The following is a 17140-nucleotide window of genomic DNA, read 5'->3' on the forward strand; positions in this document are numbered from 1 at the left end:
ACATTGGTTCTCATAGTGCCTAGGAAGGGGGACGCTGTGGCTGGCCGCTTCTGCGGTGGCAGTGGTGACAGGAGCAGAAGTGAGGAAGGAAGCCCGTTCTGCTCTTCCCCAAACTCCACGCTCCAGCACCTATGGTTTGTGGTGAGCTAATTGGAAGCAGGTCAGCGAAGGAGTCTGGGAAGTGTAGTTTGCCTGGTCCCTGTCCCACCCAGCGTCGCCCGGAGGAGAGGGACTTAGGAACAGAATGGCCACAGTGGTCCACATTTAGAACAGTCAGAATTTTCTTGGATGTGCAGATGCTTTATGTGATTGTTATAAATCCGTTTATAGTTTCTTTGACAGATTTTAAGTCATTTAGAGAAACTAAGCTCCATGGCAGTATACAAAGACTCCATATGGAACTGGGAATGAATTCATCAGATTTGTTTGAAAAATCAGACCTGGTTCTAATCAGGCCAGGAATTTGTCAGGCGTAGGAAAAGATGGAGAAGCAAAAACAAGAGAGAAACAGTCTGTAAGAATAAAAAATATCAGTAATTATGCTGAGGGTCCAAAAGTTACTTTCATGTGCTGCATGTCCACTAATTAAACCCACCATGTCGAGGAGAGCAGGGCTGGCGGGGGGGGGGTGCCTCATGCCTATTTACAGGCGCTCTGGGCTCCCCTCAGGAGGCTGCAGCGTGTTCTTGAGGCAGAATATTTATCCACTTCTGCTCTTCTGGTTCTTAGCCCCGTGTCAAAGCCTAGAGCAGTCTTTTAACCAGCGCTGCGGACATTGGCAGTAGACAGTTCTCTGTTTTCAAGGTCATTCCCGTCCACTGCAGGGTGCTGCTACCAACCCCGGCCCCCGGCCATTAGACGGCGGGGGCACATTCTAGTGGCCGGAACTAAAGCGTCTCCAGACATTGCCAGTTATGTGCCAGCGGCAAAACCTCCTCCCGTTGAGAACTCCGGGTTATGGGTTCACCTGGGTGGCTCAGTCGGTTAAGTGTCTGCCTTCTGCTCGGGTCATGATCCCAGAGTCCTGGGATCGAGTCCCGCATCGGGCTCCCTGCTCAGTGGGACCCGCATCGGGCTCCCTGCTCAGTGGGACCCACATCGGGCTCCCTGCTCAGTGGGAAGCCTGCTTCCCCCTTTGCTCCCCCCCTGCTCTTGTGCTCTCTCACACTCCTCTCTCTCAAATAAATAAAATCTTAAAAAAACAAAAAACAAAAAAATTCTGGTTAATGGCATCTAAATCCTGATGCAAGATCTGCTTTCCTGTGGCTATTTGGACCAGTTCTTAGGGCTGAGGTTTGACTCTAGGATTACGGGGTTGTAGCTGACTTTGAATGAACCTGGGAAGAAATTAAGGTTCTATGACTGTATTGGAACAGGGCCAGACGGGATTCTGTCTCTGCCGCCCAGTATCAGCACTCAGGGCTTTATACGTTGGGCTGTGAGAGAGGAAGAGGTAGGTTTTCTGCGTGACTGGCTCTCCTCCAGGTTTTCATCTGCCTCTGCTGTTGTGCCAGGCCTCAAAGGTACAGGGAAGTTACGGGGGCGGAAGCTACGGTTAGTCGGGAAGGCCATGTTCAGGTGGAGAAATACAGCAGATTCTTAATAAATGAATTCCAGCATGTCACGCTTAATGATAAAAAGGCACAGTTATTAGAAGTTAGATAAAGGGAGCACCAAAACCCTAAGACAAGAACAGAGATAATATTTGTTTTAAGTTGGAATTATTCAGATACACCTTACACACAGTGAAATTTTATTCATTAGAATTTAGTGTACAATTCTTCCTTTCTTCCTCCCTCCCTTGCTTCCTTCCTTCTTTCTTTCCTTTTCGAGTTTATTTCTTCTAGTAATCTCTACTCCTAACATGGGGCTTGAACTCATGACCCCGAGATCAAGAGATACACACTCTTCCAACTGAGCCAGCCAGGCACCCCCGGAATTTAGTGTACATTTCTGTGAGTTTTGAAAATGCATGTATTTGTGTAGCCAACATCACAGACATGCACAGAACAGCTCCCTTGCCTCCAGAAATTTCCTCACGTCCTTGTGCTCTGGCCCCCAGCCACTGACAGCCACTTATCTTCTGTCCATTTAGTTTTGCCTTTTTTTATTTCTTAGGTAAATTTTGATCGTTTGTTTCTTTTAATGAATTTACCCTTTTTCGTCAAAGTTGTTGGATATAATGACATAAGGCTGTGCCTTAGAAGACCTGCTAATTGACCTGAGATCTGCAGGATCTGGTTCCTTTCTTTCATTACTGATACTGGTCATTCGTGTTCGGTTCCTCCACTGACTGTCTCTCATACCAGCCTATAAGGGTTTGTACATTTTATTCCTCTTTCCAAAGAACCAACTGTTGATCTCATCTTTCTTCCCTATTGATTTTCTATTTAATTAATTTCTCTTATTATCTTTATTAATCTCCTGCTTTTCTTTTTTTTAAGATTTTATTTATTTGAGATAGAGAAAGCATGAGAGAGAGAGTACAGGTGAGGGTCAGAGAGAGAGGAAGAAGCAGGCTCCCCACAGAGCAGGGAGCCTGATGTGGGACTCGATCCCAGTAACCTGGGAATACGACCTGAGCCAAAGGCAGATGCTTAACCGACTGAGCCACCCTGGCGCCCCAATCTCCTGACTCTCTTGTTTTAGATTTAATTTGCTCTTCTTTGACAATATTAGCATATAGAGACTATAAATTTATTTCAGAATGCTAATTTGGCTTTATTCCACACATTTTGATAATGATGTTTTCTCTTCTTTTTTATTCGATTCCAAATGCTCACTCACTTTTTTCTTTTTAAGATTTTTATTTATTTATTTGATGGAGATCACAGGCAGACAGAGAGGCAGGCAGAGAGAGGAGGGGAAGCAGGCTCCCTGCGGAGCAGAGAGCCTGATGTGGGGCTCAATGCCAGGACCCTGAGACCATGACCTGAGCCAAAGGCAGAGGCTTAACCCACTGAGCCACTCAAGCACCCCTGCTCACTCACTTTTATTCAATGTATTGTTTAATATCCAAATATATGAGAATTTTCCAAATACTGAATATTAGTTTCTACTTTACTTCTATTAGAGTCACAGGACACACCTTGTATGATTTGGATACTTTTGTTTATCAAGCCTTGTTTTGTGGTTTATATGGGTAAATACACACTTAAAAAGAATGTTTTTTCTGCTGTAGTCCTGTGAAGTTTTTTAAATAATATCAATTAGATTAAGTTAGTTGTAGTATTATTCAGATCTTTTATATGTTTACGGAGTGTCCTCTTGTGTTAATGATAACTGAAAAAGACATTTTTTATTGAGATATAATGGACACATAACATCATACTAGTTTCAGGTGTACAGCATGATGATTCATTGTATGTGTGTTGTGACGTGATGGCCGCACCAAGTCTCAGGAACTTCCGTCACCACACGGAGTTTCAAATTTTGTTTCCTTGTGATGAGAAGTTTTAAGATTTACTCAAATGTACTGAGTATTATTATTACAGTATAATTGTTGCATAATTATTACATAGATGATGTATAAACACATATACAATGTAAAATATTGTGTAATTATACAGTGTTATTAATTGTAGACATGGTGCCGTACATTACATCCCAAGGGCTTATTTATTTCATAACTGGGAGTTTGTACCTTTTGACCCCCTTTGCCCATTTCATCCCCACCCAACTGCCACCCCTGCCTTTGGCAACTTCCAATCTTTCTCTGTATCAATGAGTTCAGTGTTGTTGTTTTTTTTTTTCTTTTGGGTCCCACATATAAGTGAAATTAGACGGTTTTTGTCTTGCTCTTTCTGACTTATTTCACTTAATATAACGTCATCAACATCCATCCATATTGTTGTAAATGGCAGGATTCCCTTACTTCTGTGACTGAATGATATTCGCGCTCGCGTGCGCGCCTGTGCACACATATCATATTTTCTTCATCCATCCATCCCTGGAACCTGTTTCCATGTCACCTCACATGGCAAAGGACATTGGGGTGGAAGGTGGAAATGAGGAGGCTAATCCGCTGATCTTTTTTTTTTTTTCTTTTTTAAGATTTATTTATTTATTTATTTATTTGACAGAGATCACAAGTAGATAGAGAGGCAGGCAGAGAGAGAGAGAGAGAGAGGGAAGCAGGCTCCCTGCTGAGCAGAGAGCCCGATGCGGGACTCGATCCCAGGACCCCGAGATCATGACCTGAGCCGAAGGCAGCGACTTAACCCACTGAGCCACCCAGGCGCCCCCCTAATCTGCTGATCTTAAAATAGGAGAGGATCTGGACTTACCCAGCAGGGCCTGATGTAATGACAAGGCTCCGACAAGAATGGAAGAGGGCGGAGGCGGAAGGTAAGTTTTGAGGGTTAGGATGTGAGAAGGACCAAGCCCGTTGCCGGCTTTAGAGATGGGTGAAGAAGCCTGGTTGCCCATGTCGCACAGGGCAGTCCACGGCTGCTGTCCCAGCCATGGGGAGAGGGAGCCATAGAGCTTCCAGAAGGGAGTTCAGCCTTGTGGACACCTTCATTTTGACCCGTTGAGATCCATGTCATTGGGTCTTCAGTTAAATTCGGACCTACAGAGCTGTCAGATAATGAGTGGTAGCCCACTAAGTCTGTGGCAGTTCATTAGGGCAGGCCTAGGAGGCAGTGCTGTGCTTTACAGGATGGAAGGAAGAGCCAAGTGATTGTGCCCAGTAAAATGTGGCCAAATGAGAAATTCCATGGATCTCAGCCAGGAAGACGAGGACAGGCCAGAGCCTTGCCTCGGGAAAGCATGTAGGATTGTCTTGGATCTGGTGGGTGTTGCTCTGCCCGTGATTCAGATTTCCGGTGAGGGCTGACTGACGTGGGGGAATCTGACTGTGCAAGTTTCCTGTATGTTGCCCCTTTGTCAGGGAGGGAGACCCACTATGCTGCATGGTATGGGGTAGCACATTTTCCCAGTGGAAGGGGGAACAGTGTCCTCAGGTGAAGGGTTGGGGGAGCTCATCCACACCCGATAGAAAGATGGGAACCAAACAGTAATGGGCTGAAAATGAACAATATGAATTTCTATTTTTTTATATTTTTTAAAGGTTTTATTTAGGGGCACCTGGGTGGCTCAGTCAGTTAAGCCTCTGCCTTCAGCTCAGGTCATGATCCCAGGGTCCTGGGAGGGAGTCCCACACTGGGCTCCCTGCTCGGCAGGAAGCCTGCTTCTCCCTCTCCCACTCTCCCTGCTTGTGTTCTGGCTCTCGTTATCTCTCTCTGTCAAATAAATAAACAGAATATTACTTATTTGTTTGATAGAAAGAGAGCATGACCAGGGGAGTGGCAGGCAGAGGGAGAAGCAGGCTCCCTGATGGGCGGTGAACTTGATTCCAAGACCCTGGGATGATGCTCTGAGCCAAAGGCACTTAATGACTGAGCCACTGGGGCACCTCCAATATGAATTTTTAAAATAGGTCTTATGTTTGTTAGTTTTGCTTTATTATTTATTTTGGACTCAAAAGAATCCCCGGGAGAAGACAGAAATAAGAGACAGAGTGCACAAAATAGAGAATAAAACACCTGCAGAAACTCAGAGCTTCAGAAAGAGTTCATCATTCCTTGGGTGTAGTTGGCTCGATGACGGGCTCGTTCCCTGTGGGCAGGCAGCACGACTGGCCGTTTAAACATCTCCCCACCTGGTGTTCGGATTCAATGCAAAATTCCTGGCAGGAGCCGTTTGGACGCTCACAGACCTCCTTGAATCTGCCCCCGGCTGTACAGGAGAGAGGATTATTGTAGCTATTTAAGTCTCCCTGAAATTTTATGGAATTACCTGCTACGAGGAGTGTCTGGAAACAATCTTGGGCAGATTGTTGTTGTTATTTAATTTCTTAAACGAGTGCTTAAAAAATCTGCTTTCACTCAAAGTTTGGATTTGGGGCATTCTTGAAAAGCAGGTGCTATTGGCTGCATCTGAGTAACGAGAGCCTAGCCCTGGGCCACCCCGTCTCCTCAGAAGGTCTGTGGGGCGGGCGCAGATGCCAGTCTTTCCTCCTCCCCATCCCCGGTCACTGGCGGCCGAGACCGTCAGCGGAGCAGCAGTCTTGTGCTGCTGACCTTGTTAGAGGAATCTCTGTGCGTGCGTATCTTTCAGAAGTGGACCTAGGGGCACCTGGGTGGCTCAGTGGGTTGAGCCTCTGCCTTCGGCTCGGGTCATGGCCCCGGGGTCCTGGAATCGGGCCCCGCGTCGGGCTCTCTGCTTGGCGGGGAGCCTGCTTCCCCCTCTCTCTCTGTCTGTTGCGCTGCCTGCTTGTGGTCTCTCTCTGGCAAATGAATAAAAAAAAAAAAAAAAGGACCTAGAACATGGATCTGGAAGGAGCAGATACTTCAGAGAAATATCAGTGAGGGTGTTTTCCCGGGGTGAGGGGGACAGCATGCCCACGTCCCTAGTGGTAGAGAGTGTCCCTGTGGGGTCATGAATACGCTTGTTAAAAACATCGAATAGTATTGGACTTGTGTTCTCTTACTGTTGTGGCGCTGAGCCACACGGTGTGGTGCTCGGGCCCAGAAGGGGGGCCCCTCTGAGTTGTCTAGTCATCTCCAAAACAAAGGGCGCCTTTTCCAGGACAACTTCTTAAGCTCTTGGCTGACGTTAAGAGAGGCGCCCACACAGGCCACTTGTAGGTGTCTGTCCCTTGAAACACAAAGGCCAGTCCTTGAAATATACTCAGTAAATCCCCGTGGAAGGAATTGAGCTGAAATTCAAATGTATTTGGTTGAGTTTAACTCTTGAGTATTCACAAGGCAGTGAGCTAATTAATGGATGGGAAGATCAACATTGGATTTTTACTGAAAATGTGAACTGAGAAATAATTATAAGAGTATGGGGTTTTTTATTTGGGGTTTTTAAAAAAGGTTTTATTATTTATTTATTTAGAGATCACGTGTGAATGTGCCCATGAGTGGTGGGCAGGGCAGGGGCAGAGGGAGAGAGAAAATCTCTAGCAGACTCTGTACTGAGTGCAGAGCCCAGTGTGGGGCTCGATCCCACGACCCTGAGATCATGACCTGAGCTGAAATCAAGAGTCAGACGCTCAACCGACTCAGCCACCCAGGTGCCCAGTTTTGTTTTAAATCCGTCATCATACTAAGTGCTGAGCACTATGTAGAAACGAGCTGCAGTCTAAGCTTTTCATTCCCTAGACCGTGCCTCTCTCCCTTTTACCTATAACTCAGCTGCTGTCCGTAGACAGGCCCCATTTCCCGGGGGCTGAAACCGGCTCCTTGCCACTGGGATCAGGGGGAGGAGGATATTGCAGCGGGCGAAGAAGCAGTGACAGGAGCTGTCCCGTGAGATGAATCAGTCATTCCTGGACTTCTTCCATTCCCTGATGGATCGTGTCCCCTGAGGAGGAGTCCTTTGGGCACAGGAATTGCAGCCTGTCCCCGCCTGTCCCCACCGGAACCCGGCTGAAGGCTTGGTGTCCCGCGGGTATCAGTGAGGGAGTCACGGATCAGAGCCGCTGTCCCTCTGGGAACACGCCGGTGTGGAAGCTGGTTGTTCCCATGTGTTGGTGCTACGTGTGCGATCTTGCTGAGGTTGACTCCTGAGCATTACATTTTCCGATCGCAAGGAGCTTTGTAAAAGATGACGTACTGTCCTCGTGTAAGGATCCAAGTCCCATTAAGGGCATTTTTCTTACTTGTTTTACTCGTTGCTAGTGAATCGTGTATATCGCACAATGTGGTATCAAGCTCTTTGCTTTGGAGACAGAAGCTAGAGTCACAGGGAACACGAGAGGATCTGGTCTCACGAGTTTTCTCACAGACGAGGAAATGACGCCCAGGGAAAGGGAGCGACTTGTCCAAGCTCACCTAATGCTGTGGTCGGGGGGAGGGGTGCTGGCCAGATGTAAAACTTCCGTGGCCTCAGCCCCATTGTACTCCCCCTCTTGCTCCCACTCTGAATCCCCCTCTCCTCTCCCGGCTTCCAAAAGAAGAGCTTCAGTCCCAGGCAAATGGACCTGAGGGCAGCAGGGGAGACCCACCCCCCACGTCGACTGCTCCGTAGCTCCTGCCTCCCAGCACGGGTGGCGGAAATGCCTTTGCCTCCGCTTTTCTCACCATCGCACTACTCGCCTTTCTTTTGGTTCAGTGACCGTGAAAACAGCAGCAGCCCAGAATGAATTCGTTTTCAAAGTTCGGAAGGCTCGGGTGAAAGCTGTGAGACTGGGTGCACGGGATTCATCTCCGGAGCAGGGAGTTTCTTCCACCCAGCCACGTGGTTGCGGAGGACGACCGCTTGGCATGCACCCGTCAGACGCCTCCAGCAAAGCCACGTGGTCACTTACCTGAGTTGACGTCGCCAGCTTCGTGTGCTCCTGAGTTCATGTCATGGGATTTGGCATCATCTTCGCCCACTCTAGAGTCAGAGAAGGGAAGCAGCACGACGGACCCCAAGCGGGGAGGTGAGGGTTGTGCCCCGAGGGACAGAAGGCTCATTCCTCCAGCGAGGGGGAGCCACTCGCTTTTCAGGGCCTGGAATTTTCCTCTCCAAAGCACGATAACTAGACTAGATCATCAAGACCTTTTTGAATCTTATCACTGACCGTGAATGATTCTATGGTGTCTGTACCTGTCACAGCTTTGGTGCTCATCGTGACAAGGATACATGTTCTTTTGCTTTGTTTAAAAGAACACTTCTGCGTTTGTTTAAAAACTACTTATGCTTCCCTTTAAACAAGAGAAAGCATTTTCCAGTTAATTCGTCATGTGGTCCGCGAGGCTCTTCTGTATTAGCTCTTCCCAGCGGGCTGGGGTAGCTTAGCCCCAGCCCCGGGGGTATAGTTCCTGACCGTTGTTCACCCAGAACTCTCGTGAGGGTGGGTCAGTGGGTAGACTGCCCACACGCGCCACAGAATATTCCCAGAGGAAAGATCCGGATGAAAGCCTCGGACAGACAGCCTCCGGGCCTCTCCGTACTGAATGCTTCCGTGACTTGCCTTCTGCAGCCTGCCTCCAGTCAGACCTTCCCAGGCTCACGGCCTGCAGCGCCAAACCTGTGTTGCTTTGGGCTTTTGTCTTTCTTTTGATCATGTCTAGTCCTCACTGGGGAAATCGCTCCTACTTCCAGGCCAGGGCTCTCTTTCGGGGCTTGGTGGCCCTCCCTGGGGCAATAAGCCACCAAACTTCTCAGGAGTCGGGCGCCATCTTAGCTTCCTTATATGCCTGCTTCTTAGAAGGGGCGTCCCCTACTGGGGGTGCCTAACGGGTATCTGATCACCTGAACTGGTTTCCCACCCCTGGTCTCTCCACACCGGAAGCTCTCCCCCCCCCCCCCCCCCCCGCCTTCCTCCAGACTAGCTCTCTGAAGCCAAGTTGCGTTTGCCTTATAAGTTGCACCCTCCCCTCAAGCCTGAAGGAGCCCCCGGCCGGTTAGCAGTAGGCGATCCTTTAAGATGCAGAGCTAGCTGGAAAAGTTGGGGCTCACCAGGAATAGGCATGCCTCCCATTACGTTTTCTGGCGGAAATTTCGGGGAGCATCTTTTTGCAAACAACGTAAAGCCTGTCAGCAGTCCTTTCAGCTGTAACAGGACAGTCCTCCTCCACACATCTATGCCCGTCTTCCCATCCCTTCCTCATCCTTGAGGCCCGGAATTCTCAGGAACAGGGAGGGGAAGACATTCCACACGACGTAGAGCAGGAAGTTGCTTCCTCCTCCCTGACTCTAATGCCCGAGTTCTAGGAAATGGAATGACCCATTTGGGGTGTCCGGTGCCTTCCTCGGGTGACAGTGAGGAGGGGCCCCCCATTACATGTCTGTGCAGGCCCCCTGACACCTGTGTGACGCATGCCTGCAGGCTGAGTGAAGGGGGACACACTCCCCTGCTGTGTCATTTCTGATGCCTGTGGCTAAGTTCTGCGGCAGAAGACTGGACGTTAAAAAGGAGAAGAAAAACCAGGGGTTGGGATGGAGCCTCGAGGGCCAGAGTCAAGCGCGGGAGACCAGCGGTACAGAGGAGCAAAGGGTTGGACGCGTCTTCCAGGAGCCGCCCTTGCCCATCCCTCTGCCGGCCCCGGCTCTGTGGCTGCAAGTAAGTGGGGGACTTTGGAAACCCAGGTTTACTAGAAGACTGCCCCATTTGGGGGGTCATCCAGATCTGGAGACTGCAGGTGAACTCGCCTAATTCAAATCCACTTCAGTGATGGAGCAAAGAGGGTTTGGAGGACCTGAGACACCCCTGACTTCACGTCATCTGACTGAGAGCTGCTGGGGGCGCCAGGACGCCGCGGCCTGCAGGTCTCAGCCCCCGGGGCCCCAGGCAGGTGGCAGCGATTTTGCTCCTACGACTGGCGGCCCCCTAAGGTCTCAGGCACTGGGCTGGCAGCAAGGCTTCTGCGAAGTCCCTTTACCTGGCAGCACTCGGCTCGCAAAGAGGAGCGCGGTGACGAGGAGCGCCGCGGGCCGCCCGGCCGGCAGGAGACGGCTCGGCCGCATTTCCGAGAGGCAGCGAGCCCTTCCGTCTGCGGCTGTCTGGGGCGGCGGCGTGTGTCTGTCTGTCTGGGCGAGAAGCGCCCTTCCGTACCTCATTAGCCGCACTCGGGGGCGGAGGGGCGCGGTGCACACGCGGGGGCCTTCGTGAGAAAACCGGGAATCCTTGTCTTGTCGGACGCTCCGTTCCTGAGGAGGCGGTGGCGCCCCGTTTTGACCCGCAGAGCTCGGCGCGTGGGAACGGAAGCTGCAAACGCGTTGGCCGCAGATCAAAGGGCCCGAGCAGCCCGCCCGGGGTCAGTTCCCGTGAGAAGCCGGTCCTCCGGGTCGGGACCGACTGAAACCGGCGAGCCCGGCCCGGCGGGTGATGAACTCGCTGCAGGTCCCAGCGCCCTCGGGGCTCCGCTCCGCCGCTCTCCGGCCCGCGTGCGCCCTGCGCAGAGCGCCCCCTGCCGCCCCCACGAGGGTGCGCTCGTCGTCGTCGCCGGGACCGCGCCTCCCTGCTCCAGCAGGCATCCTGCGGTCACCTTCCACCCCTCCCCGTGGAGGGGAACAGGCAGGGCAGTGAAATGCCACCGACTGTGGGGACAGGGTGTGGGTTTAGGTGCCGCGTCTCCGGACCAGCGCCGTCTGGAGGCGGGCACCTCGGCAGGAGGACGGTCTTCTTGGACGTCACCCGCGCCTACAGCGAGGCGCTCTGTGGAAGCCAGACCCGGGGCTCTTCATCACGCTCGCGCGTGAAGCCAACGGGGCGGGGGGCTTGCTCGAGCCGACGCTCAGACCCACTTCCGGCGTCTCCAGTTTGGTGTGGCGGAGCGGAGCCTGCAAGCCGGCTTTAACCAGTCGCCCCGTGATTATTCTGAAACCTCGTCTGGAATTCTCGCTGGAAGGTATCAACGCGGATCCTCCCTCAGATTCTTTCTAGTTCCAGTGCCAGAGAAGCCAAAGTTCTCTGGTCTTAGTGTACGTCTGGCGTTCGGCTCTCGTGACTGAGCGACATGCGTGTGCACGCGTGTGTGCAGTGTGGAAGGGCGAAGCACACATCTCAGTCTGTGCAAAATGAAATGCCGTTTTTTTATTTTTTATTATTTTTTTAAAGATTTTATTTATTTGACAGAGAGATCACAAGTAGGCAGAGAGGCAGGCAGAGAGAGAGGAGGAAGCAGGCTCCCTGCCGAGCAGAGAGCCTGACGTGGGGCTCAATCCCAGGAGCTTGGGATCATGACCAGAGCCGAAGGCAGAGGCTTAACCCACTGAGCCACCCAGGCGCCCCTGAAATGCCGGTTTTATAACAACACTCAGAAACCGACCTGGGGGGTTACTAGATTGCCAGGGGCCTGGGTTTGGAGGAAGGCTGCTGCAGGAGCAGGGGCCAGATGAGACTCCAGACCCAGACAGCGTGAGTGTGCGGGGGAGGGCGAGCAGTCTGAGTAGAACTTCAGTCCCACAGTGACGTGTGTAGAGAAACAGTGTACAGGAGGCATCAGGGTTTCCCCCCGGAGTGCCCACGTGACGGGCAATGCCGTGCAGAGATCTGGAAGAGCGAGTTGGCTGGAGGCCAGCCACCAGCCTTGCTCTTCCCCAGCTCCCCGCCAGCCTCCGCGCCCGTGTCCGGCCTCCTTCCAGACCGACCGCGCTGGTGTGCGCCAGCATTGGGGCGTGAGTTCTCACGGGTCGTGAGAGGGGTCATAGCTGCGGGCTTGAGTGACTGCGACCCTCACTCTGGGTGGAACGAGCTTCCGTTGGACAAAGACCTCCAGTGTGTGGAGGTGTGTGCCTCCCTGGTGAGGGAGTGAGGCCTCCTGTGAGCGAGCCCTCCGGAAAGCAGGCCCTGCAGACGGGGTAGGCCAGGCCCGCAGATCCCAGGCTCCTTGCTTTCCAGCGCAGCGCGGTATCTCCGACGCGCCAGGACCGGGAAGCACAGGACACTTCAGAGGCTCGGGCAGGCTTTGTAAGGCAGCCCTGTGCATCTCGTTCAGAGCTTCGGGTCCTGGGGTCCTGAGGACAGAAAATTCTGGAAGGGCTCAGATGAGTGGGAAACTGTCCAGGTTTCTGGTCAAGAGCCCTTCCTTGGCCCCCAGGTTGACCTGGAACATACTCTCTCTACCAAAACTCCTGAAACTGGTTAAGTTTCCTGAAAGTTTCTGTGCAGACAGGCACCTTAGAGAAAGCCTCCCTGTCCACCTCTGGAAACGTTTATAAGAACCCTTGAGGGCCCGGAACCGCGTATGCTGGTCTACAGGCGAAAGCAGGGCATCTCCGCCCTGTCAGAGCCGGTACAGTTCCGGGCCGAGGAACTATCCTGATTGCATGGACGGTGTAAGCAGCATCTGGGACCCTCCTGAGACTTGGGGGACTTTTCTAAATCACCAGAGGGAGGCCAGAACCACTGGTCCCTGCTTGGAATGGCGGGGAGGGTGTTCCGAGCCCACGAGAGCTTCCTCAAAATGTTCTAGGCCAGTCTGGATTCTGGAAGCTGCCATTCCTGACAAAAGAAGCACACGGAGGGCGTCCTGTGATGCCGGAGTTTCTGGGGATGGTCTGTGTTTCCATAAATGTACAACGAAGGCTTTAGCTGTTCTGGAAAGGTATTGGTGGGGGGGTGTGACAGGCCCCAGAGCAATGACTGAATTTTCTAAATTTTCCAAGGACTATTTTTCTATACACAGCTGTCCAATTTTCCCAGCACCATCTATTGAAGAGACTATCTTTTTTCCACTGTGTATTTTTTCCTGCTTTGTCGAAGATTATTTGACCCTAGCGTTGAGGGTCCATATCTGGACTCTCTACTCTGTTCCACTGGTCTATGTGTCTGTTTTTGTGCCAGTACCAAGCTGTCTTGGTGATAACAGCTTTGAAGTCAGGCAATGTGATGTCCCCAGTTTTGTTTTTCTTTTTCAACATTTCCTTAGTGATTCGGGGTCTTTTCTAGTGCCATACAAGTTTTAGGTTTGTTTGTTCCAGCTCTTTGAAAAATACCAATGGTATTTTGATCAGGATGGTGTTGAAAGCATAGGTTGCTCTGGGCAGTACAGACATTTTAACAATGTTTATTTTTCCGATCATGAGCATGAGATGTTTCTTCCATCTTTTTGTGTCTTCTTCCATTTCTTTCATAAGTGTTCTGTGGTTTCTAGATCCTTTACCTCTTTGGTCAGGTTTATTCCAAGGTATCTTATGGTTTTGGTGCTATCGTAAATGGAATCGATTCCCTAATTTCTCTTTCTTCTGTCTCAGTGTTAGTGTATAAGAAAGGAACTGATTTCTGTGCATTGATTTTGTGTCCTGCCACACTACTGAATTGCTGTGAGAGTTTTAGTAATTTGGGGGTAGAGTCTTTTGGATCATGTCATCTGCTAAGAGAGAGAGTTTGACTTCTTCTTTGCCAATATGAATACCTTTTATTTCTTTTTATTGTCTGTTTGCTGATGCTCAGACTTCTATACTATATCCAACAGTAGGGACGAGAATACTATGAGAAACAACATCAAAACTAACGATGTACTGTTTGGTGACTAACATAACATAACAATAATTTTAAAAAGCTGAAATTCAGACTTAAAAAAAAAATTTCCAAGGTCCTGGAGGAACCACAGCTGCCCGTGTCACTCCACGCCCCTGCTGGCGAGGAAACAAGAAGATCACCGCTGGGACAGACAGACCCAGGCGGAGAGAGGGGCCCTGTACGTCCTGACCACGAGGGGCCTGGAAAGAGCAGCCGGCAGAAGGGCAAGAAGGCAGAAAGGGCTGAGGTAGTGCTGGTCTGAAAGTTCCATGAGGACAGTCTTCTGCGTGCAGTTGGGGACAGCCGTGGCCTGGAGCCCTGCCTTCCTGCCAGGGGGTGGGGGAGGTAGGAAGGGGGGCTGCCCAACCAGCCACTGGCCCAGTCAGGGAAAGCAGTGATCACGTGTCCTGTGGCGGCCCGGACCAGAGTGCTTCAAGCTCTCCTCGATATTCTCCTCCTTCAGATGTCCTTGCACAGGTCCCTGTGCTCCCCACGCCCCCGGGACCCCCAGTCTTGTCCACCATGGCTCGCGTTCGCAATCACAGCCCGCACGATACGGTGCAATCTCCGGCTGTGATGCAGCGCGCCCCATCAGTGCCTTGACTTTCCCTGAGAGCAGTGTGTGCGCTAAGCTCCTCCCCGTAGTTAAGTGTTACTGTAATTACAAGGATCACAAGCATTTGTTATTTTGTTCATTAGCAGGATAGGTCCGCTGGTTATTCATCATTAATTCCTATAAGTAACATTTTAGCCAGGGCTCGACTTGGTGGTTCTGCAACACCGAGTAGAGGCTCACTGGTGGTCAAGGCTTCCTGAAGGGGGTTCCAGACACGCAGTCACAAGCTGCTCCCTCTTCTCCCCCGACCGCCCCTGACCTCTTTGTTCCTGGAGCCTCTGGGAAAGCGGAGCAGAGCTCTCAGGGCCCCAGGAGCCGGGTTCGCCAGTCTGGAAGCCCCAGCGAAGGTCTTCTTGGCACATCAGAGTCACCACAAAGTTCTCCGAGGTAACTCAGGGGCCCGGGGACTCTGGTCCTGCCTGGGAAGGCTCAGGGCTGGGGACCCTGCCGCTTGGGCCAGTGCAGTATGGACGCGGGCGGGGTGTCCTTGAACCACTGGTGTGGGCCTGTGGCCCCTGCTGGTCCAGGAACAACCGTTGTGAACACCTTCCCGTAGCCCCTCTGCAGGGTCTCACTGCCACCCCCAGACAAGACCCCCAGGCCTCTATGGGGGAGGCGGGCAGGAGGGCATCAAGGAGGCAAGAGGCGAAGGCTGAGGCAGTGCTGGGGCTGAAGGTAGGTAGAGCTGGGGCCTCTGTGAGGGCGTTGTGGGTCTGGATCCCGCCCTCCCTGCACGGAGCCCCGCCATGTCATCCAGGGGGAAACTTCTGACATGGTGGCTGTGGGGTGATGGGCAGACTCAGGACCAAGGTGCCTTTCTCTCTCTTCTTACACCCCTCTGGGGTTTGTGCAAGAGTTCCCAAGTTCACCCTTGTCCTGCCCCTTCTCCTCTGCTGCTACTTTCTGCGTTAATATTTGTGTGTATGTGTGTGTGTGTGTGTGTGTGCGCACGCGCGCGCCTTGTACCCTGGCATCCAGATGTCTTGTGAGGCTAGAAATGGGTCCCTTGCCATTCATACAGGGGGGTCTGCACTCTAATCTCCCAGTAGCTGGTGTATGACTATAATCATTGTGTTGATTATCATTTCATTGTCAGTTAGTCATTAGTCTTGCGAATATTTTCTTAGTAATGGTCTTCATCTCTTTTCTTTTCTTTTATGGATTATCAGTTTGCGGTGGACTTACACAACACTGAGGGCTTCCTGGAGGACTTGGAAAACCCTGTGGTTACTCAGGTCGGCTGGTGGACATTTCTCTGCCTCCCAGCGTAGTAACAGAATTTCTGGGGCCACTGAAGGCTCTGGGAACATTTCCAGCAGCCCTGGTGACCTTGAGATGTCCTTGTTATGCCTCAGTTTTTGTCAGTGTTGCCTCTCTGGCTCTGAGCTAAGGGAAGTGGAAAATATTCAGGCTGATGGGGTAGGCTGTCACTTAGAACATTTCTAGAAGCTCACGCCGCCCCCGTGCCTCCATTTTGGGCAGTGGCAATCACTGGCTCCCAAATTTTCTGAACATTCCATGAGAGACGGGCCTCTTAGCACCTTGTGTGGGCGGTCATCATGGGTCGCTGTGTCCTCACAGCATCACTGAAACATTTTTGGTCTCACCCCTGTCCTTCACCGGTGCTCCATGCAGCAAAAGGGGCTGCCGGACCCCTCCGTTGCCTCAGAATATTTTCTAGTGGATCTGACTGGCCGCAGATGTTCTTGTTGTAAATGTGCCCAACGTCTCAGGAGGGCAGAGGGTGCCTTTCCAGGTATGCCCTGGCTCCCTCGGGTCAGGGCCTGTCACCAGACGGGACAGGGAGTCTTTTGGGAGGTCCTCCTGTGGAAGGCACGAGTTGGGACCACTGGATCCTCGGGGCAGCTGGGCGCTTGTGTGTCTGTTGGGGACCCTCGTAGTCATCTGTGGTAACCAGACGCCCTTCATGAGTGGAGACACGATATCCGTTGCCGTGGAACAGAACCGCAGTTATAACTGGGCGTAATAGTGGCTGTAATACAAACCGACGAAGACCCTGGTCCAGCTTCTGCCAACCACAGGCCGCTCAGAAGCTTCCTGTCGTTCTGTCACTTGGATGGCTGGGCAGGGCTCCCAAACAGAAAGGAGTGACCAGACCCACATGTCCCCTCCAGGTCTCGACTGAGCCGCAGCTCTACAGCAGGTCTCACCTCCTGTCTCCCCTTCTGCCGTCAGTTTTCCCGAGTTCCATTATGTTCGCCGTGTCTCCATACCATGATTTCACCGAAGCCTGCTGGAGGGCATTGTCCTCGGTACTTCTCCGCTAGCAGGGGGGCAAAACCAGCCGGCACCTGGGGTTCCAGGGCTTCTAGAGAGGACTTAGAAGATTTGGAGTTTGCTCGGACTGGCAGAGAGCCCTCTCTGGGACTTGCAGTTGGAGAGCTCCAGCCTTGCACACCTGAGGTACCTAGGAAATTTTCGGAGGTTTATGCAGTCCTACAACACAAATGTGATAGTCGTAGTTCCCAGAGCTCAAAAATGAACTTGGAAAACTTGCGGAGTCTCTGGAAGAGGGTGAAGAACTCTGCTGCCAACCCGAG

General features: G+C 51.7%; 1 protein-coding gene across 1 annotated transcript; it reads right to left on the minus strand.

Annotated features, from left to right (window-relative positions):
* Positions 1–5480: 5480 nt before the first annotated feature.
* Positions 5481–10974, minus strand: LOC123936975. The gene is made up of 3 exons (XM_045997462.1): positions 10793–10974; positions 10380–10705; positions 5481–5739 (listed from the first exon to the last, which is right to left on the minus strand). Exons 1-3 carry the CDS (start codon positions 10972–10974, stop codon positions 5579–5581), a joined length of 669 nt encoding a protein of 222 aa, XP_045853418.1. The 3' UTR covers positions 5481–5578.
* Between the last annotated feature and the right edge of the window lie 6166 nt (positions 10975–17140).

This window comes from Meles meles, chromosome 2 (assembly GCF_922984935.1).
Source record: "Meles meles chromosome 2, mMelMel3.1 paternal haplotype, whole genome shotgun sequence".
NCBI classification, from domain to species: Eukaryota; Metazoa; Chordata; class Mammalia; order Carnivora; family Mustelidae; genus Meles; species Meles meles.